This window comes from Varanus komodoensis, unplaced genomic scaffold, assembly GCF_004798865.1.
Source record: "Varanus komodoensis strain SLA01 unplaced genomic scaffold, ASM479886v1 scaffold5, whole genome shotgun sequence".
NCBI lineage: Eukaryota > Metazoa > Chordata > Lepidosauria > Squamata > Varanidae > Varanus > Varanus komodoensis.
In genome coordinates this window covers 23,109,161-23,132,273 of record NW_025336087.1, presented here as the reverse complement: position 1 = coordinate 23,132,273, position 23,113 = coordinate 23,109,161, and the positions used below count along the sequence as shown (strand labels likewise).

The 23,113-nt window shown below is 39.3% G+C and overlaps 1 protein-coding gene across 2 annotated transcripts in view; it reads right to left on the bottom strand.

Moving 5' to 3' along the window:
* Positions 1-23,113, bottom strand: part of LOC123031173 (leucyl and cystinyl aminopeptidase) — a 57,132-nt gene that overhangs the window by 12,763 nt on the left and 21,256 nt on the right. For both annotated transcript variants that reach the window (XM_044445736.1, XM_044445735.1), the window contains exons 4-12: positions 22,467-22,601; positions 21,521-21,641; positions 19,615-19,766; positions 18,778-18,891; positions 16,938-17,069; positions 13,913-14,044; positions 12,915-13,075; positions 9,211-9,299; positions 1,958-2,141 (exon numbers count right to left, since the gene is read on the bottom strand). In XM_044445736.1, coding sequence (XP_044301671.1) covers positions 1,958-2,141; positions 9,211-9,299; positions 12,915-13,075; positions 13,913-14,044; positions 16,938-17,069; positions 18,778-18,891; positions 19,615-19,766; positions 21,521-21,641; positions 22,467-22,601 — 1,220 coding nt within the window. The remainder of the gene's footprint in view (positions 1-1,957; positions 2,142-9,210; positions 9,300-12,914; positions 13,076-13,912; positions 14,045-16,937; positions 17,070-18,777; positions 18,892-19,614; positions 19,767-21,520; positions 21,642-22,466; positions 22,602-23,113) is intronic.

Genomic DNA, 23,113 nt, shown 5'->3' with positions numbered 1-23,113 from the left:
TGTCCCAAAACGCTTTCTGGAGAAGTCCCATTTGTAAACACACAAATGAATGACCATTATATCTTTTTATAAGAGGCAGGAGAAAAGTTGCAGTACTTTGCAAAAGTATTTATTCCCCTCTGACTTTTCCACATGTTGTGTTACAACCTGGAACTGAAATGAATTGGCATAATTACCACATGTTGTGGACAAGAAACTAAGCACTGTAAAGGTGAAAAATTTTGTTGTGGCACAATAGTTAAACATCTGGATCCTGCACCATTCTTTTTGGCAAAACTGTTCCAACACCATCAGGCTGAATGGGGACCATTGGCAAAAAGTAATTTTCAGGTCTGGCCAGAGATTCTCAATTGGACAGGGATCCAGGCTTTGACTGCACCATTTGAGGACATTCAGGTTCTTGTTTTAAACCACTCCAGTATTACTTTGTATGTTCAGAGTCACTGTCCTGCTGGAAGATGCACCTCAACCCTAGTCCAGGTCCCTTGCAGACGGAAACAAGTTTTCCTCTAGGATTGCTCTCTATTGGATTCCATCTATCTTGACTTTAATCAGTTTCTCAATCCCTGCTATGGAAAAGCACGGACACGACGCAAGAGCTGACACCATCATGCTTCATCAGGATGCTGTTCTTATGGCATGAGCTCTGTTGGCTTTGTGCCGCACATACAACTTGCAGCTAAGTCAGAATATTCATCCTGTTTGCTGTGTCTCCTTTCTGCTAACTCCAAATGGGCCTTGATATACATGGATTTGTTTCAGCAATGTCTTCCTTTTCACTATTATTCCATAATGCACTGGTTAATGGAGAGACTGGGTGATAGTTGTCCCACTGGCAGTTTCTGTAAAGGCAGCCACAGATTTCTCCAGCTCCTTCAGAGTTATGTTTGGCCTCTTCATTACTTCTCTGATTAATGTCTGCCTTACTTAGTCCCCCGGTTTTGGGCAATAGCTTTCTTTAGGCAAAATTACAGTTGAACCATGGGGGGGTTTTTTACCATTTTGTAATGGATCGACAGTGCACCAGAAGATTTCAAAGCTTCTCCGTAATGCAAATTTGATTGGCGCTTCTGCACAACTGTCTTCTTTTGATACTTCCTTGGTCTTCACAATGCTGTTTGCTTAGATATGCTCTCCAACAAACTTGTCCGCCTTCCAGAAACAGGTATATTTAAACTGATATCATTTAGTATTGGAAGTGCACACAGGTGGATCCCATTCAACTATTTATAGTTTGTGAGGGCTAGAAGTGGTGGATTGCACCAGAGTTTATTTAGGCATGCCACAAAGAGGAATAGGTAGTTATACAAAACAAGTGTCAGTTTGTTGTATTTACTTAACCTTCGTGCCAAAATAAAAATACTTTGCATCTTCACAGTACTGAGTATTTTGTGTAGATCGAGTTGTGATAATGCACAGTGCATTCATTTGAATTAATGTTGTAACACAACAAAATGTAGAAAAGTCAAAGGAGGTGAGTAGTTCTGTAACATGCTGCATTTTTTTAGACTGTTATACACTTTGGGGTGTACTAAATAATTTTAGCAATGATTTTCACACTAACCTGGTCACACTTTTCAAGGATAATAGTTTTGCTGTATCAATTCATATTACTGATTCTTGTCCTTTGGAAGCAGATCTTCCAAACTGGGATGGTTTGATAAACCAAGTTATTATACTGATACGCTCTCTAAATAACAAGTGCTATTCAGACCCATCACCCTCACTTTGCTTGCACATCATCATGTGTCTCTATAAAAAAAATTATAAACTACAAGCTTTGCATTTCATAGTTGCTTAATTGTGTTCTGCAAGACATCTGAAATAATATAAAGATAATTATTTAACAGATCATCCAGGTCAAATCTGTGCCCTGTTCTCCCTTATATCCTAGACATTTTTAGATTTAAATCTGATTAAAATAAACCAGGGTTCATTGCTAACTTTAAACAATTACCCTGCTAAATTGAAAATGTTATGGATCAGATTGGCTCGGTCTCTGGAGCTGAGAGTAGCAGGGTTCTTCTTCAGTAGTTCAATTAGAGCAGTCCAGTCATTATCAGCGTACTGCACAATATAGTAACCGTTCGAGTCGTTGTTGAACTTTACCCACTCCACTGCATCTGGAAGGTCAATGACAGCTGGCGGGGGTGGGGGGGGGGGAGAAAAAAGCATGTTTAAGTTTTCAAAATCTTTGCTCAAGTTTAAGCATTCATAAAAGCATTGATTCATTACAAGCAACACTCAAAAAGCTATCTGTATTCTTATATTTTTCCCCTGGGAAAGTGGGAACAGTTGCAGCCAACCAATGTTTACAGCTACAAAGTATCCCTTGAACCAATCAGCTTGCAGGAAATCATCTCAACTCAAGTTGCCTAGGAATCCACCTGAAGCTGGTGGAATTACTTCTAACATAGCTGTGCATTAATGACCATGAGCACAAATGAAGCACTTTCACATGGACTAAAAGGAACCACTCAACGGCAGCAAACAAAGTGCAAGGGACCTTACAAAACTTAATTCCTCTGAAGCAAACCCTACAACAGCAGTCTGGGAAGTTAAAGTTATCTCTTTTTTGGTGACTGGCATTCAGAATAAAGCTATTTGGAGTACAGTAAGTGGGAAACGGGTGGTCTGGAGAAAACCAGAAGTTCTGTATTCAATAAAGTATCTAAGTGTATTTGGCTATTTTGCATTGTTCAGGTGACCAGTATACCACTAAAAATTTATTATATTCAAGAAGTGAAATAAATGCATGTACTGCTTCCATAGCACAATGTGTATTAAAACCAGTGGTCTATCTAAAGCGCCAGACTAAATGGAAATACAGTGGGGTCCCATGGGCTGATGCACTGGACTGAACTGATATATGTAATATGATGTATATGAGAGCCAGTGAGGTGTGGTGGTTCGAGTGCTGGACTAGAGACCTGCAGATCGGGGTTCTAGTCCCCACTTGCCCACAAAGCTCACTGAAGGACTTGGAGCCAGTCCCTTGCCCTCAGCCTAACCAACTCCAAGGAGTTGCTGTTAAGGATAAAATGGAGCTATGTAAGCTGCCTTGGGTGCCCCACAAGAGGAAAAAAAGCAGGCTATAAATGCAGTAATAATACACATTAGAAATCATTTTCCCTGTAATTTGGTCTGCAATCTTTATTTATTGCATTTATATCTCACCCTTTTCCTCCCAAGGCACCCAAGGCAGCTTACATAATCCTCCTCCTCCTCTCAACTTTATCCTCACAACAACAACCCTGTAACGGAGGTTGGGCTGAGTGTCTGTGACTGCTCTTATTTGTTTACATAGATGTTTACGAATTTACATACATTTCCTTCTTCTATATAATATATTGATCAAATTCACTTCTGTAAAGTCCCTTGCATCTCGTATGTTTCTACTAGTTGGGGATACAGGCTGACAGGAACCGCACCACCATGCATTCTGATGGTGAAATGAAATGTGAATGAAGCAACCCCCAAGCAAGTGTGGCAATAAAGATAAAATTTGCTTGATAATAGCTGAGATATATTTCAGCATCAAAGACCACATTCACACATCACACTTCAGGCTACCAGGTCAACATCAAAGTGCACAAACTATTGTGCACTGAAAACATTATCTGAAGAAAGAAGTGTATTTTTTGCATTACATTCCACATTCCAAAGTAGCAGGGCACCTTATGAAGTTGGCCTCGCACCTGTACCCATCCTCAGCACTCATGAAAAAGAACTGTGAAACGGGCCGAGTTCAATGTATGTGAGTGAACTGTGAAGAACTGCATGGTCTCAGCACACATACCGAATTGCCAAAGTTAACAGTGTATTTATACTGCATATTAATACTGTACTTGGAGAGATCTCCCAGCGTAATTGCTTCTCTCAACCTACAGAGGGGAAGAAAAGGCTCACCAAGTATGTATTTGGTGAATTGAAATCTGGGCCAGAAACAACACAACTGCAGAAAGCTCAACCAATTTGATAGGCACATTAATATGTTCAATCCAGTCTTGCATTTCACTTCACAGTATATAAAATTGAGGAAAAAACACCCCTGAAAACTTCCCATTCTACTGCAAAGGTGTTCACAGCTTATCTCATAACAAAGATATATTTCATGGTCAGCTTACCTACCAGCAGTACATTTGACAGAACTATCAAATCCCATCCTTGCATGCATTTTTGATAATGTGTTGGGGGTGAAATTGTTTTAAGCCTTTTCTCCTTAAAATAGGTCTACTGCTTTTCATTAGCATATTTAACATCTCAACTATGCAGCAGCCTAGATTTTGGCAGTAGTATATGTATATTTTTAACACATGCTGCTTTCATCTTCTCTGGAAACCAGTTTTCAATTATAAAAATGTATCTGTCCAGAAGTGAATTACTTGAATCTCAGTGGTTGGCACTACTGCCCCATTCTTTTTCTATTTAGAGGAGCCAGGTTACAGAAAGCTATCCATTACAAACTCAATTCTCATTTATACCATGAAGCAGGTCTGCTATGTCCAGGGATGTACCTCCAGGCAAACAGAAGGTGCATTTAGACTACACATCAAAGTAAGTCACAGAACTACTCTTCTCAGAACTGGGTAGCACAAGCTGAAAGGGTCACAGCAGTCTTTTCCAGTCTTAAAATCTAAAATCACATAGATTTTAGATTAACAGCTTGTGCTTTCAATCACAACCTGGTTTAAAGTAACAGAAACAGCTACTCCTAGCGAAGAGCTGAGAAGTTTCTTTTAAGTTTGGACGCAATCCTAGCTCAAGGTCTAATCACACTCCCAATGGGATAGGGAATACAATGCGACTTCACCCAGTAGGGAACATGAGAAAGACTGGAGGCCTTCCCAACCCAAGAGGTATCAGGATCCAGCCACATAAACAAGCAAGCAAGCAAACACTTTTGATTTCCAAAGATGTCTGAATGATATGGTTTCCCCAGGGCTTTGGAATCCACAGCAAGAATACATGAGCCATGAAAAATTACAATTCTCACCAATCTTGATGCCTGAGGTGTTAAGTGGGAATACTTTTAGATGCCAAGTTTCCTGGTAAGTACAATTATTCACTACTAAGACACTCCTAAATACCCTCCATACTATTACAAGGTTTAATGAAGGTACCCTTTTCTAGCAACACAATCTCTGGAAATTAGAATATACTAGATTATATAAATATTTTGACCAAACTCTATCCAGAGTAAGAGTTTGGATTTATTAATAACTGATTCTGTTAAAGTCCATTTTTTGTAGAGCACATTTATTCTGTGAAGGGTAATTTTCGTAACATCACTCTAAGAACGTAAGAAAAGCCATGCTGGATCAGATCTAAGATCCCTTTAGTCCTGCATTCCATAAAGCCAGTGTCAAAACAGCTGTCCACAGGCTCCCTCAAGCAAGAAGGATGCAAGTCCCTCACTTGTCCAGGCACTTCAGCAACTAGTGCATGCAGGGATGCTAGCAAGGCTAGGGCCAATGATAGCCTCTTCTTCCATTAATCTGTCCAGTCCTCTTTTAAAGCCATCCAGACTGGTGGCCATTACCACTTCCCATGGCAATTGGACAATTTAACTATATGTCATGTGAAAAAAATACTTGATCTGTTCTAAACCTTCCCTCAATTATTTTCACAGGATGACCCTGGGTTCTAATATTATGAGAGGGAGAAAAACATTTCCCTCTTCATTTTCTCTACTCCATGCAGAATTTTAAATACCTTTATTGTGTCTCCCCTTACTCACCATTTTTCTAAGCTTGAACAGTCCCAGTTGTTCTAGCTGCTACTCATCAATGCGATGATCCAGCTTCCGATTATTTTTAGTGCCCTTCTCTGCACTTTATCCAACGGAATAATATCCTTATTCAACTGAAGAGTCCAGAACTGGACACAATATTCTAAGTGCGGTTGTACTAAGGATTTGTGTAAGTGGGGTGAGATCTTGGGAGTTCTATTGTCCATTCCATAGATCCCATTCATGCTCAATCACTACTAGCTCTGATTTCATCAACATATACTTGTAGTTGGGATTTTCTGCCCTGGTGCTCCTCACAATCCTTTTTGATTTTGGCCATCCTAAATAGTTTGATGTCATCAGTAAACTTGGCAACTTCACTACTTACTCTTAATTTCAGATTGTTTATGAATAGGTTGGAAGCCTACTACAAAAGCCTGCAGGACTACACTGGTTACATCTCTCCATTGGAAGAAGTCACTGTTTATTCCCACCCTCTGCTCTTTCACAAATTAGTGAGCCATAAAAGGACCCAGCTCCCTTTTATTCCATGGCTGCTCTGTTTGCTCAGGGGCCTTTAGTAATGGATTTTGCCCTTTTTGAAGTCCAAGTAAACAATGTCTACTAGACTGTCCATCTATGTTCAATAACTTGAATAGGTCACTGAGACAAGACTTCCCCTTGTGGAAGCCATGCTGACTTCTTCTCATCAGGGCTTGTCCCTTTATGTGCTTAATGATTCTACCTTTAATAAAGCTTTCAAGCAGTTTTACTAAGAACAGATGTTAAGCTAATTGGCCTGTAATTTCATGGATCTCTCAGTTCATTCATTTTTAAGATATTTCATATTTTGAAGGCAAATGCAACTGTACTTGACTTCTATATTAAAACTGATACCAGCAGGGTCACTATTACCTCATGGCTCAACAACATTGATATCCTGTACTATGTCCTGGTCAACTCCACTTAGGACTACATCCAGCTACATCCCTTTGGTTGGTTCCACAACTTCTCCAGGGCAAAGTCATTTGGACATTGAGAAATTTAACCCCTCTGTCAGAGCTGGAACATACATTTTCCCAGTTGATGTGTGGGTAGCTGAAGACACCCATTATTACAGTACTGTCTTTGTTAGAGACCTCCCTGATATCATTTCCCATCTCAAGATCACCTAGAGCATTCTGGTCTGGAAGCTGATAGCATATTACTATGACTGAGTTAGTTTTAGGGTCAGGAATTTTCACCCATAGTGCTTCTGCAGAGAAGTTCTCACATTTTAGATTTTCCAGCCTGCTGGGCTCTATGTCTTCTAACCTAGGCAGAAATGTCTCCTCCATTACACCTACTCTTTTTTACTCTGAACTAGTCAGACCTCACCTGGAATACTGTGTTTAGTTCTGGGGACCCAGGTTTTTAAAAGATGCAGAAGAACTAGAAAGGGTTCAGGGGAGGGCAACAAAGATGCTCCAGGGTCTAGAAACTAAGTCAAATGATGAGAGTCTGAGAGCTGGGAAGGTTAGCCTCGAGAAGAGAAGCCTATGAGGGGATATGATAGCACTCTACAAGTACCTCAATGTCACAAGGAGGAAGAAAAAAACCTCTTCTCACTCACCCGCGTGTAGGACATGAAACAATGAACTTAAACTGCAGCACGTAAGATTCAGGCTAGGCACAAAAAAACCCCCAGGTGCCGCTGTCAGAGCAATACTTGGAACCAGTTGCCAAGAGAGGCCATGAGCTGCCCCACACTAGAGGCATTCAAGGCAAAACTTGGCCTTCTTGGTCCCTTCTGACCCTACTGTTCTAGGGTCCACCAAGTTTCCGTAATGTCCACTGTATCTAGCTTCTGTCTTACAGTCATGCAGTCTCTAATTTTGGCTCTGAAGATGTGGCATTTGCACAGAAACACCTAAGTACAGTGTCCCCCTCCTTCTATATGCATTTGCTGTTCTGATGCATCATCCTCTCTAACTGAATATCTTGGCTTGCCTTAACTTTGCTGCCAATGTCCTCCCTTCCCTGCTGCTCTTGAGCAATCTGAAACTCCCCTTTCACCCACTAAGGTTGAATTTATCTTAACTGGATGCTTCCCCAGTCCTTTTACTTTTTAACTGAACCCTGTGGGAAAGCTATTTCTGCCACCTTTTTAATGTTATGCACCACTAACCTGGTTCCATTATGATCCAAGTGTAGCCCACTGCACCCCACTGTACAGGCTCAGTTTGTCTCAAAATGTTCTCCAGTGTTCAACAAAACTGAAACCCTCTTCTTTACACCACCTCCTCATCCACACACTGAGTCTCCTCATTTGTGCCTGTCTGGCTGGTCCCTACACACAGAACCAGATGCATTTCAGAGAAAGCCACCTTGGTGGTCCTGGAATCCCACCTTCTACCCAGTCACCTAAATGTAGCTTCTAGGACCTCATGAGTATCTTTCCTTATGTAGTTGTTCTTCTCTACACCACCTCCTCCTCAACATGGACCATGATCAATGACTCCACCCCTACACTACTGGGCTATCAGCAAGCTTTGTGCCAAGCAGGCAACACCATACTGTCCTCACGCCTGTCACAAATCCAGCTGTCCATATTTATAAGGATGTAATCTCCTAACATCAGAAGCCCCCCCATCTCCCAGGTGACATGTCATTGGTGTGAGAGGGTACTTGTTTGTCTTCCAAGGGATGGGTCCCTTCCAGGGATCTCTTTCCCTCTTTTTCAGAGTGACACGCTCCTTTACCAAGACCCCTTCTCCATGGCCGTATGGAGCTGGGCCTGTTAATTGGTCCCTAGGGACTAAAACTGCGTTACCTATTTCTGTAAGCAACCATGTAGTGGGTCAGACAGTTCAGAAATAATATGCTATGTCTTTAAAGCCTAGAAATAGTTTGCCTACTATAATGTTAAAAACAGTTTTGGGATGCCCCTTTTCTATAACCATTCAGAAAAATGGTTCAGCTTTATTAACTGACAGAACAGCCTTCAGAGCCCCAAATGAGTTTTGTGATAAGTGAATACGCATTTCTCTTTTTATAGACCCACATTTGTCCATTACAAGTATAAGTCCAGAGCATGGAATATTCCATATATGGCAGCAGAGGCAGCCTTTCAAATGTTGGATGTCAAGGCAAACAACCAGGAATGATCCTTGGAAAGACCTGAAGGTGTCTGGCTGGCCACCATTAGGAACAGAATGCTGGGGCAGAACACAAGAAGAGCACTCCTGGTTGAAACTAGATCAATATCTCATACCCCACAGTGTCCAAAGACATGCACAGAGGAAGGCTAAGATCACCTTCAGCTGACTGATTCCAAGACCAACTATTCTAAGGCATAGTTGATCTGAGCAACAGCTATGTTACCACTGTTATGACTGGAACATGAATTTACCCAGACTATGTGAAAGGAACTGAAATCAGCTAAAACAATACTTTCAAACCTTCAAATCACAAAAAATGATTTAAAACACACACCGTACCTGACTTTTGGTCCAGCAAGTATGTATAAGAAGCAAGAATCGAGCTGCCATTGCCGGTGGTGTAAGAAAGAGGTATATGCCACTGATAACTGGAAGGGGGAAAAGGTTACATATTTTACAAACTCTACAAATTTGTGTGTGAATGCATTGTAACAGTAGCTGTTTATCTTATGTTTCTGTGCAAATTATGCATAGGTTAATACATATTGACTTAATCAAGCATGCAGCTATAAAAACCAAACTCTTGTCCCCAGAGTAAACCCCATCGTGGGATCAAACATGAGATCATCTGGGAATGACAGTTTCTATCAATATGGTGGTGATGGCTGGTATGCCCACTAGGCAATTTTCCCTTGTCCACGGGACAGCCATAAAAAGAGTTTTGTAGAAGAAAACCAGTTTTGCATGAATGTATATCACATTACCACACAAAACAATGAATGTACAACAAGCTCTTGTTTTCATGGTACAGACACACATAAAACCAATTCTCAGCTACAAATTCGTGCAGAAAAAGAGAGTGGGAGAAGGAATTTGTTGATGTCATTTTAAGAGCCATACATAATCAATACTACAAGCATGATCAATACTCCATTGCCAAGCTCAGTGCTAATGCATTAGGACAGCCCTGATTCACTGCAATACTTGATACTATTCAGAGATTCTCCTTCTTTATTTCAAAAAGAGCTTCCCTAGTTTGATTCCTCTTCTGCCAGAACCATCTGTGTCTTCACATTAAAAAACAAACAAACCAGTCATCACAATCCAGCTAGGGGCACTCTATGCCCAGAAGCAGGCTGTGAGTCCACGCTCCTCTCAGGCTATCACTTTCTCTACTGGAGGCTTCTATGGGACACTTGTGGTTTTGCACTCACAAAAGCTTGTGGGTACTTTTCACAATGTCACCATCCTCTAGAGCAGTGGTGGTGAACCAATGGCATACGTGCCACAGCGGGCACACAGAGCTCTCTGTCAGCACGCGAGCCAAGTCGCCCCAGCAGCCAAGAATCAGATAACAGCACACATAGGGGCCATGCGCATGCTCGGAAAGGAGTGACGGCACCAGGCAACGACATCACAAGCCGCAACTCATTAGCCGTGACTTGACCGAGCTTTCGCATGGCAGGTCAGTGCGCTGCCAAGGATATATACAGTATATATATTTGCTTGAACTGGCTGAGAGTTGTTTTTTCTAAACTAAGTCCTTATTATTCAGGTTTTATTACAGTGTTGGCATTTGCGATAAATAAGTGGGTTTTGGTTTGCAGTTTGGGCACTCAGTCTCTAAAACGTTCACCATCACTGCTCTAGAGCTTCCCCCATGTTTTCCAGCCCTTTGCATGGATATTTATTTATTTATTTATTTTTAGGGTAAGGAAAGTGCAGTATTATTTCCTATGGCACTAAGAAGCACAAGAAAATAGTTGTGCATTTTTCGCAACTGTGCTATACCAAAACACCACCTTGTGGTTGTTTAATAAAACACAAAAGCAAGATAGACAATTTAAATAAATAAAAACCTCATGAAATGGACACGATCCTGCTCCTGCAACGAAAATGAAAAAACCCTCAAGGTAATATATTAAATACTTCATGTAGGGATGCTTTGGGTCACCATGTGCACAACTGGGATTCAGGTTCCTGCTGCTTCCCATTTCCTGCTAAACAACTAATGTGTATGATTCTAGCTTTTAATGTGGACAGTGCACATGAAGCCTCAGCTGCTCTTCACTCAATTAAAGGTCCTGTACAAGTGACAACAGTGCCAAAGTCCAGTGGTCGGCAAAAGTTTAGCTCACAGCAGGGGTGGATTTCATGGTGTACTTTGTTTTTTTACTGAAACTCCAAGGTAGAGCAACCCAAGCAAAGTGCCAAATATTTATATTATGTAGGCCGTCCTGAGCGCTTATGCAGAAGGATGGGATACAAATATTTGTAATAAATACATAATAATAAATATTGCTTCAGGTGGGCAGACAGGCATACGCTAAAAATTAAAGGACAGGAGGCCTACAAGCGTATGTTCAACTAGGAATTTAGAACTCTTACAAAACCATGCTCACATGTCCTTTAACACAAAAAATCTACTCATTTTTGTCTCCAGTGTTTATTCAGCAGTCCAACTTGTGCCAGCAGAGAGGAAGGAAGCCTTGCCAAGCTACTACAAATCATCCAAAAATGTATCACTAAGGCCTGCTTTGTTTTCTGCCCATTCCTGATTTCCAGCATTTTGCTTCGGTTCCTGGCATAATGGACAAGGTATATTTCTGCAAGGAGGGAATCTGACTTCAAGGGGAAAAAGAGGGGAAATCAAAAGTCATTTGCATCCCAATCACTTGGCAATGTACAAACTGGCTCTATTGTAGGGCTCTTTTATTTTATGGAATAGTTTCCCATCTGTCTAATTCAATTTGTGCACCCTTAGTCAAGCAAAGGTTGTAGGTATTCCCTGGGTGAAACAAGTGGTTGGTACAATTATGAAAGGAGTAACGAAACAGCCCACTGATCTGTTAAAAATGAAGTTTGCCCAAAGAGAAGGTCATTACCAATACTGACCAATCATTCCTCCAGTGTGTTTTATTCAGAGGATGGAGACCCACCACACATTCGACAGTACATTTTGCCTTATCAACTCAAAATGCCAGCTTCCATCCCTATCTTATATGAAATAAATTGGTGAGAGTTTCAGGAAAGGTAAAAGGAGGTACTTCTTCACAAACTGCAGAGCTATGTGCATAGTTAAACTATGGAATTTACTTCTGTGAGATGTAGTGATGACCGCCAATTAGGATGGCTTGGCAGGGACTGGACAACTTCACAGAGGAGATGGTTACTTGTACATACTACTGTGTTTCCCCGAAAATAAGACACCGTCTTTTTTTTTTTGGCTTACAAAAACACACTAGGTCTTATTTTCGGGGTAGGTCTTATTTTTTATTTTATTTTTTAATGTGTACAACAATCCACACTTACTCATGTACAGCAGCATGAATACATGTACATTTGGTATCACTCTGCCTGTGACAGGAGCCGGTGCTATAGAAGAAGCATCGGCTTATGTGGCTCTGCTCCCTCCACAGGGAGCAGAGCTGCATAAGCACGTTTCCTCCACACAGTGCATTAAGTTAAAGTTAAGTTAAAAAATAAAGTTTAAAAAGGCTCTTTATGTTCCCCACTGGCCCTGTGAATAAACACAGCTAGGTCTTATTTTCGGGATAGGTCTTATTTTTGAGGAAACACAGTACTTCCAGCAGCAAAGGCAAAATGCCTGTATACAGCAGTAGGGCAAGAGTGTGCTGTTGCAGCCATATCCTGCTTGTGAGCTCCTGTGGGCAGCTGCTGGACCACTGTGTGAGCAGAAAGCTGAACCAGATGGACCCTTGATCTGATGCAGCATAGCTCTTCTTATGTTTCCTATAGCTGCCTTCACAACTCACATGCTTCAAAACAGATATGATAGGCAGTAGCAGGATAAATCCGCTACCAGTAGTCCCTATCCATCATGTTTTTTACCACATCCATCTCTTCCCTTCTGCCAACAGGCAGTTTCAACATAATATACTTTGATATTTATGCTACATCTCGATACATTTATTTGCTCTCAAGAGCAAGCCTTTGGACCCAAGATTTCTTCATAACTTAAAACATATTCTACAGACATACTCAAACTACTCAAATGAGAAATAAGACAAAAAGAAATAAACCTTGAAGGTAATGTCTGATTTCCTGATTCCAAATTATGCACAAATCTCTCCTGCTGTAGATAGATCCGTTTTCCTTCTTTTCTGACAGTCACCAAGGGAAATCCTTTCTGAAGAGTCCAGGTCTTCATAATTTTTTTAATATCAATTGTTCCATTTGTTGCCTAGAAACCCAAACATACACACAAACATCTTTCTAGGTAAAAATATTTCAAAAACACTATCAATATTTTCCTCAACTCACTAAACAAACTTGGTAGATCCAGAGTTAAGTCTTGAATACAGAATGACAATACAAACTTTGTCAACGGCAGTTTAAAACCACAATTCTATTTTCTTGAACAACAAAAAATACAAAATACAAAAACCTTTAAAATTAAGTTTCCTATGAGTCCTAAGAATATGCTGTTGAATATAATGCCAGAGACATTTTCAAAGATTATGTCAGAATTATTTAAATATATGTCAACTGCAGCAAAAATTACAATTACTTCTAAACAGAAATCACCAGAATCCCCAACAATTGAAGAATGAAAAATAAGAATACGTAGTCATGACAAAATTAACTATTTATGTAAATAGGAGACTGACTGATTTCCATAATGACAAATGGAAATTCTATTTTATCCAGTAAAATTAATGAGATATAAAAGGGAGTTCTTTAAAAAGTAGTTCAGGATGCATAATTGACTTAAAGCAAGAAAATGTGTTAGTGTACAGTGTTAACAGCATCTTTTCTGAACTCCCATAGAGTGCTGAATGACAGACAGATAAATTTGTGGGCTTAAATGTATTGGTTGTACTAGTTTAAAATCCCTTGGCAACTTTTTTCTATTTTACTTTATTAACTTTGAATTTTATTTGTTCATGATGCTGTATCATATTTATATCTATATTTATTTCACTGTGTTGCCACCGTAAGACATTATAAAGGGTAGGATACAAGAACTTTAAACAAGCAAGCAAGCAAGCAAGCAAACATCCTTATCCAAGAGAGGTACCTCACTCATGCTGTCCCATAAATTATCACTGTGCGTCGAACCATAGCTGTGTTTGCGCAAATAGATTTGAATACCAGCTTGAAAGACATCCTCTTGGAGATAGTTTTTCAACATCATCAAGACAGAAGCTCCCTGTAGGAATATAGAAAAGTTACACTTTAAGTGCACGGTCATAACTTCCCTCTCAATTTGCAAAAGAAGCATGCTAGCTATTTAAAAACTTCGCTAAAATAAAAGTACTCAGGAAGACTAAAGGCTTAAGAATTCTCTACATGATGCAAGACTTGGTTTGAAAATAGGGAAGTATTCATAAGAAGAATGAATGTGTTTGACCTAATATGATCCAAGTATAAAATATTTATTTATTGCATTTATCTACCACCCCATAGCCCAGAGGGTTTACAGTAAGATACATAAGATAAACAGTACATTAATAAAACAAATAATAAAACAGTAAGTTCCTATAATAATTGTCATCATCTCCACCAAAGGGCAACATTGATAATCATGGAATACAAAGTCCATTGGAAGCTACAAGATTCAACTTGCAAGGAACTCATTTTGGATGAAGCTTGAATGTACAGGCGGTCGCCAAGTTATGAACATCCAAGATATGAACAACTCATATTACAAATACCATAAATCCTATTAATTTTAAAAAGTTTCTGTGGAAAATCATCATCACCACAGAGAGAAAGTGAACGGCGAGATAGGGAGGCCTCCAAAGCATGTCTTCCTATCCCTCCCATCCAGAGAAGGAAATCTCTCCAGCATTTCCTTGCTGTAAAGAGGCGGCGCTGGCGAGTTTGGGGTTAGCCACAGTACAGGAATGGCTTGCTGTGCAGAAGCAGCTGCCATCAGGAGAAATACAAAGCAGCCTTGCCTATGCCTTTTTGCATGTTTATTTTTGCTTCCAGATGTCTGCAAATCAGGCAGGACTTGGAGATCACGACCAGCTGGGGATGGCTGAAGATAACACAGCTAAAGACTCAGAAGGATAATGTATCCCCACATTATGGCCTTCCTCCTTTTCGTACCAACAGCTCTTGGATATTCAAGAAACTTCACCTCTGGCCATGCGAACAGATGTGAGGGTAATAGCTGCTCACAGCCTTTCCTCTAATCTGAGCAAGATGTGGTCTGGCCACAAATGATTGGGGCTGATTGAAAATAGTATAGAAAAAATGCATCAGTTCACATACATCTGTTTTCTGGACACACATATATGAATCTAAACCATATCTTCTAAAGTTATCATCTATTCAGATACAAATTCTTTTCTTTCACTGTTTACAAATATACAGTAGTGAATATGAAACATCATCTTATTTACAGGTTCAGCTCTAGAAAAATAAAATGCCTGTATTCTGGCTGAAAGTACATTTCAGTTAGTTTGCCACAACTGTACTGAAAATAAGGGAAGTGTTCCTTCTTTGGATCAAAAGCATCAATCATAATATTTTGAAAGGAGGAATTACAATTTAGGGATGAAGTGTTTTGTGGGGGATAATAATTATGAGAACTAAACATAAAGAAATAACCAAAATGTAAATGTTTATAAATTACACCTGGTATAGATTTAAGACCCAATCTTTCAACCATAGCTGAAGTATAAGCAGTATCCCCTAGGTCAGCATAGTGATACTGGAGAAATCCACAACTGTCAGGTGAGTTCAAGATTTCTATTAATCTGAGCTGCAGCTTCTGCAGTAGGCCAGATGTCATGATTTGCACAGATTCTACAGATTGGTTTTTTACTTTCCCAAGTTTTACACAAGTATAGGCATAGAAAAATATGAAAAATTTAAAAGCTACTAAAATACGCATGTCCCCCATAGACATAGAAATATGCAATCTGTGGGGATTTGTGTAATTTTTGAAGTTGCACAAGTGTGAACAAATTCAAGTTTCACCAATGGAAAAAAAATCAAATTCCGACCACAAGTAATTGGAATGAAGATTGCTTGACATTCCAACAAAATGCAGACATAATGGATTTGGTTAGCATCCTCCCTTCTTTACATTTTCAAAGCTGAAAATGAAGTAGTGTTTACCTTCAGTGTTAACACTAATCATGGCTATCTGTAAAATAAAGTTCAAAACAGCTTACGAAGTTTGCTTTAAAGCTAATCTTAGTGTTAACGTTAACAGAGATGGAACAATAGCCACCACTGCTGAAAAGGGGGAGGGAGAATTATTTGTCAGGCATAAGTATCCATGGGGTGCACTTCATCTTTTGACTTTAGGGAATACTCAGTTCTATCACAGGCAGGTTTGAATGTAATAGTGAAATACAGCTTATCCATATGAAAGTGAGCTAAGCATCCTCCAGGGTTCACATGTCCCTTGTTTCTTCTTTGACATGTCCAAAAGGTGTAAAGAAGATTTTGCTTCCTTTTTATTATTAACCACAGGTCACTGTGTTGTCTAAACCTGGATAAACTATGATTAATTTTAACTATGGTTAAAAAGCCATACTTTATGAATCTGATTTTTTCACTAATTAGAGTTAAGGTTAATTAGTTTATGGTTCATTAGGTTATGGTTACACTACAGGTAATCTAAAAACAGACATAGGATCTTCTGCTTTCCTTATGGCCACATCGGGGGGGGGGGGGGTATGTAAACCCAGAAGAAAGCTAGGTTTGTTCCTGTAACACTAAACCATGGTTTAGCATTACATCCAAATATAGCATGTGTTTTTCTTGAAGATATAAGCAACTTAACCTCATATTTCAAGAAAAAATATAAGATCAAGAACTTATTCCAACATTATGATGGAAGAACACTGATTTAAAACCAGATGAAATTTCAAATTAAAACTTGGTCAAACTGAAGTGAATGTTTTCCATTATATCATCTTCTCACCACCTCCTTCTAATCCACCTCAAAAACACTTTGCCCCCCTTCAGCTTTTGACCTGTTGCTACCCACACTAAGAACATGATTTGAAACATATTTGTATGGACTTTGCCTGTTCATTTAATTTTATTAAAAACACACTTGCCAGAACTTTGGAAGTTACCTTGACATAGGAGACAGCATCAAACATTTCTTCAATCTCATCTGATGATTTGGCAGCAAGGGAGATGGGGTGAGTTGAATCCATGGAGTCTTTCTCCATGGTCTTAACTTGTAGATTTAGAAAAAAGTCATCCTGGGTAACATTAAGAAGTTTAAGTTAGCCTGAGCAGTAACTAATATGAAGAATGCGACTGATCAGTAAACACTGTGTGACATTTAAGCCCTGTGAAAAAAGTTGTCTTTCACATATTCCCGCCTAGCTACCTGGTGGGCCTTTTGATGATTTAAGCAATTCTAAGACACATGGTATTTCCAAAGCTGGGCACACTAATACTTTATTAACAAATCCTAAGCAATAATTAGACTATGTTAGCATTTAGTAATTCTTAAAAATCATGAAGGTGTGTTCAGGATGGATAAACCAGGAACAGAGTCACTCATGCTACCTAGGTTATTAATAAAATCTAAGGCCTCGAACCTATATCTGCCATGTGCACTGAGCATAGGAAGAAGTGCATAAGAACTCCCTCCTCAAGCTGCCATCATACGGACGTATTGTAGCATGGGCAAGCAATCCAAGTTGACTGGATACCCTTTTCTGCTGACCTAGGACTATGTGACAACTCATTCTTCTCCAGGTGACACTATTTTACTTTCCTCCCAGAGTAGCTTATACACTGAGCACCTAAAGAACATCTGCATTCCCAGTTAAGCTTGAAGTAGGTATAAATGGCATGTGATTCTTGACTTCAATTGGTTAAGTTTTCACTCAAGTTTTCACTTTTCACACATAGAAAGAAATGCTGTGTAGCATAAGGCAATCTGGCACCACCAAGTGGTGAAATGTTCTCTTCAGATCATCAATGTATGTGCAGTTTCAGTCACAAGATTCTGACTTGCTGTAATCACGTTAAGACTGATAAACCTGCCCAGAAAATAATATAGCCAGTTGCTAGTAGAAACACAAAATATTTACTAGCAGAGAAAGAGACCCAATCTATCTCAATTTGTTTTTGCTCTGTTTGCATGCTGCATCAAATTCCTCTACCACCATTCCCCTTCACAGACTTTTGCTTTTAAGTTTTCCTCTTCCACAAAATGGTACAGTAGCTGTATCAGGCCATACAGCTTGGTGCCTTTGTTATATCTGCCTTCTTGTCCTGCTGAAAAAATCTCCCAGATGAATTCCTTATCTTTCCTTTGACAACAGCACACATGAAAGCAGTTTTATTTTGTGCTCTCTATCTATCATGCAGAGACTTCAGAATCCATATTGATTTTGTAATTTTACAGGAATAGCAACACAAACCCTGGGTCATCACTAGCATCTACTCTGTTGATACCAGAACATAAAAGATTACCATAATCTCTCCAATTATTGCACTCCAGATGAACAGCACCAGCTCTTTCTCCAGCCAACCCACACGCCTCCAGCTTACCAGTGACGCCAGTTACCCCAAGTAATGAAGTGTGACAGTCATTTTGGATGCTTTGAGACCAAGGTTACCTTTTTCTTCTATCTAGAGCAATGTTCCTGACAGTGGTTAGCATTTTAATGTTATTTTATTGCTTCTGTCTTTGGCGCAAAGACCAAAAAGGTAATAGATTTAGGTGATCAGCCAGAATGATACATGAAAGCAAGCAGAAATGTTTTAATTGTGGAGGAGAAAGGATCCAAGTGATAAGAGTTACACATTGAACTCCACCATGGCTGATGCATTAAGATATGGATCACATTTTAAAAAATAATGAGCTCCTAAATGAAAATATAACCACTTCTAACTGCCAAGATCAAGGTGGAATATGCATCAAATCAAATTATTTTAATAAAATGCACTCACTGCATATAAATCAGGAAACTCTTCCTTCATGGCCAAGTTTTCCATAAGAGTGGCAAATCCTTCATTCAGCCACAGGTCACTCCACCATTCCATAGTTACTAGATTGCCAAACCACTAGGATTGAGAAGCACACATATTTGCATTATTAGAAACCATGCCACTTATTTAATATTTTCATGTTCCAGTAGCTTATTGTGCACATATTTCAAATTCAACAAAGCATTTCAAAGACATCTTATCTGCAAGATATGCTACTGAAAATTGTCCTAGTGGCCCAGTTGCCTCAAGACACAGTTTTTCTGGAAGAGGGGATGCAAGTTAAATTAATTAGCAAGCAATTAACAATAACACCATGTTCATGAACATAAATTTCTTGGTCTCCACACAGCTTGACAACTGCAACTTATCAATGGTTCATGCATCTTTGCACATCAGCATCTCCCACTACCTTTTTCTACTGCATTTTGTATGAGAAATACAGTGCATAGTTAAATTAGTCTTTTTAATCTAACTTACAATTTATTTCAGTCTTCCTTATTTGTTGCCCTCATCTGCAGCATTATTCAACTATGACAATTCAGGGCTGTCATAACAATCCTGTTCCAGTACTGCATCAGTACCTTGTTATACTAGAGATGGAGGCTGCAGGGAAGAAAAGAACCCTCCTCCAGCAAGAGGTGTAAAGGGGCAGCTTAATTAACTTAGCATAATTTCTATTAGAGCATGAGAATAAGAAAATAATAAAAGGCAAGCTCTCTTTTAGGAAGTATGCATCAGAACTGCAATGATTTAAAAGCAGGATTCTGTATCAGGGAGAAGACAGGAGATGTGTCATACCTGGTGTGCCAACTCATGAGCAATCACTCTTGTTACTCTCTTTTTATCCATTGCTGAAGATGTTTTATCAAGAAGTAGTGCTGTCTCTCGAAATGTAATCAATCCCCAGTTTTCCATAGCTACAGCCTGGAAGTCAGGAAGAGCTACAAAATCTGGAGGCAAAAACAAGGAACTTTTCTTTAAAATGAGCCAGCAATTAACAAAAATCTAAACCTCAGTATTTACCTTGGGTACTGAACACCTCAATTAAACAGACTAAATTTTAAGCTCATCCCAATTATAACACTTCTGAACACTATCTGTATGGTCACTTAACCAGCCCATTTATCAGTCTTCTAAAACTCTCAATACACTTGAGGAACTTGCAGTGTCTCAAACAAGAAAGCAGAAAACACTTAAGTTTTATTTGGGTTTCACGGAGTGATTGCCTTCTAATTCTTTTCAAGAAATTTATTATTGAACTGTACATTTCTCACCATTGCAAACTGATCACTTCATATATTTTGCTGGCTGCATTCCCATTACTTGAAAACTCTGCACCAATGTTACACAGTATGAATATGCATACAATATTCAGGCTTATACACAGGTTTGCATGAATAAGCATATACACCTTAGAGAGCACAAATAAATCCAGGGTTCTTGCAATCATTCGTGTGCATACAATTGTATGTTGATTGTATGTTATCTGTATATTATATGAAGTTATCTTCAGGTAGCCATGTACAGTGCCTCAGCTGATCTTGCCTCTGATAAGTTTAAAGGGCAGAAGAAACTATAGCAGTGGAATTGGACAATTCAGTTAAAAGATAGAAGGATCAGACAAATTAGCGCATTTCTTCTGGTCCTTCTGCCACTCTCAATTGTCCATTGCAACAGCCATCAACCATCATATTGCAATACATACATGACCTCAGTGGTGTCACCTTATTCCAGGTATTTTCTGCAAGTTTCCTGTCTAAAAGCATCTGTACCAGACATTGGAAAGAGATAGTACTGACTACAACCGATCTCCCTGCTTCAAGGGAAGGGAGTTATCACTTGCTGTTAAAAACTTCAAAGTACTGAACATGAGACACATTAAGATTTACACTATGGCAATTTGTAAGAAAAATCTCTCTCTCAGATACTTCTCCCCTGGCAGTCATTCAACCATAAGGCCTTATGGATTCAAGGCCTTAATTTGCCCGTGTCACTGTTCCTTCCTCATCACTTTATATTGTGACTTATTTGACTCAAGCCTATGGACTGGGTTTTCCAAAATCTACATAGCGCCTTGAAAAATTTAAGCTATAAACTATCAGCAGTTAGCTGGATGGAACAAAACCACTCAACACATATATGTGAATGCATATATGCTATACAATTGAGTGAGAGTGAGTGAGTGAGTGAGTGAGAGAGAGAGAGAGAGAGAGAGAGAGAGAGAGAGAGAGAGTTACAATGTAAAATCTGAACTTGACTGAACCGTTGTAACCTATTTATTGTGCCTGGTCACTCATGGATCCCACTGCTTGGGCACTGGGGATTATGAACTTCTAAAAATAACCTGCAATGACCAAAGACACCAGTTTACAGGACGGGGAAGCCAGTGGATCTCACAGATGAAAACTCTGCTGGCCTGTCTCAATCCAGAAAACTATTTTTTCTGGGGTTATTTTTAGAAGCGCAAAAGCTCCATTGTACAAGTAGGGGAACCTGTAAGCACAAGGAAACCAGCAGAGACAAAGAGAAGCCTTGATGGAGATTGCCCTCTGATATACAGTTTAGTGTAATTATGTCTGACTGGCAGATGTGTACAAAAAAGTGATTCAAGGATTGTGTTCAACCTGCAACATTAAAAAATTATCAAACAATGGATTTCTGTTAAATTGTTACATCAGACAGTTCCACAGGAAAATAATCTCACCTAATTTTTGAAGAGGGTATGTTACATTAAAATATTTTTGATAAAACTCAAGTAGCTTCATTGCTGTTTCTAAGGCATATTCAGTCTGCCTTGGTTTTTCTGGTAAGGTGTAGATGGATACCTATCACAAAAGTGAAGGAAAAAAGACAGGTAAAAATTGAGGAAAACCTTCAACAAGAGTCACCTGTTTTCTTTGTTTATATTGTTAGAGAAAATGCTGTGTACAGTTACTAATAAAATGTTGAAGATAACTCATTTCTAGAAGTTTCAATGGGCATTTTAAGGACACTTTTTTTACTTGTTCGACAAGCAGTAAGATGAAAGGCAGAATAATTTCCACAGCATGACATCTCAAAAGAGTTAAATTCTGATGACATAGGAGCAGTTTTTATGTAGTTAATATACTCTTTTCTACAGTTTAGTTCTGCATAACCCCACTCATCCGGGAGTGGGCAGTTATTTTTCTGCAGAAGAAAACTGATCATGAGAGATGGGAAAGACTGAAGCCTGTCTTCCCAAATGGAAGAAAAAACACAAGCAAAACACTTGGGAAACTCACTGCCATCTCACAAAAAACTTTGTATTTCAGCCACCTGTTAGTTCCTGACTGTGCCAACAGAAACAAACTGAGTGAGCATCCATTCTTCTTTCTATAAGGTCATTCTTAATACATTTTTCCCAGCTCTGGCAGGCTGGCAAGTAAGCCTTTGCCCAGCTTGATTGCTTCAGTTGAACCTTGATATCTCTTAATGATAATCTGAGATATCATTATCATGACAAAAAAAGCAGCTGCAGAGTTGGCTGATTGTGCTTTCCTGGCCTGGACCAACCATAATCTACTTCTGACAGTGTGTGCTGACACAAACTGGGGAACATCATTTACCTCAGTACATACCCAGAAAATGCAAACAGTAAGTTTATTGGCAAGATTTAAAAGTATACATACCAGAACACCATTTGCTTCTTTAGTTGAACCATTGATCATGTTTCCAACAATGATGGCTACTAGGTAAGTGCTCATTTTCACACTCACAGAGAATTCATCTTGCACTAACCCACCTGCCAGGGGTTTCATTGCTTTCTAGAAATGAAAAAAAGATGGCAGGATGTTAGTTATGCAAATAAAAATCTGGAGGTCATGGAACAGGAGTGTCAGAGTCAGTTACCTCTATGTTCAGATGCTCAGAAAATTAGCACATGAAAAAGTATACAATTCAGAATGTGCAATAATATGCAATATATATAGGGTGTTGATGTTTCCCATGCATGTGTCACCCTAACAGCATAAAAATAAATCAAGACAGTAGAAATCATTATCTATTAATTGCGCAATAGAGAGCAGCTCACCTGCTAGAGCTCAAACAAAGCAGTAGGTAGCATATTTTATGAAGAATTTTGTTCTCCCGGAAAACACTCCCATGAAGGGGGGGAAAAGTTAACATAAAGAGGAAGTTCATTCAGAACAAGGCTAGGAAGCACTGCCATCACTTGGCTTTGGTTTTAAGCTTTCATCACATAGACAGTATTATTGGCTATGCAACATCAGAAAATCTATTTAGAAGAAAAGCAACACTTTCTACCCCCCCACACACA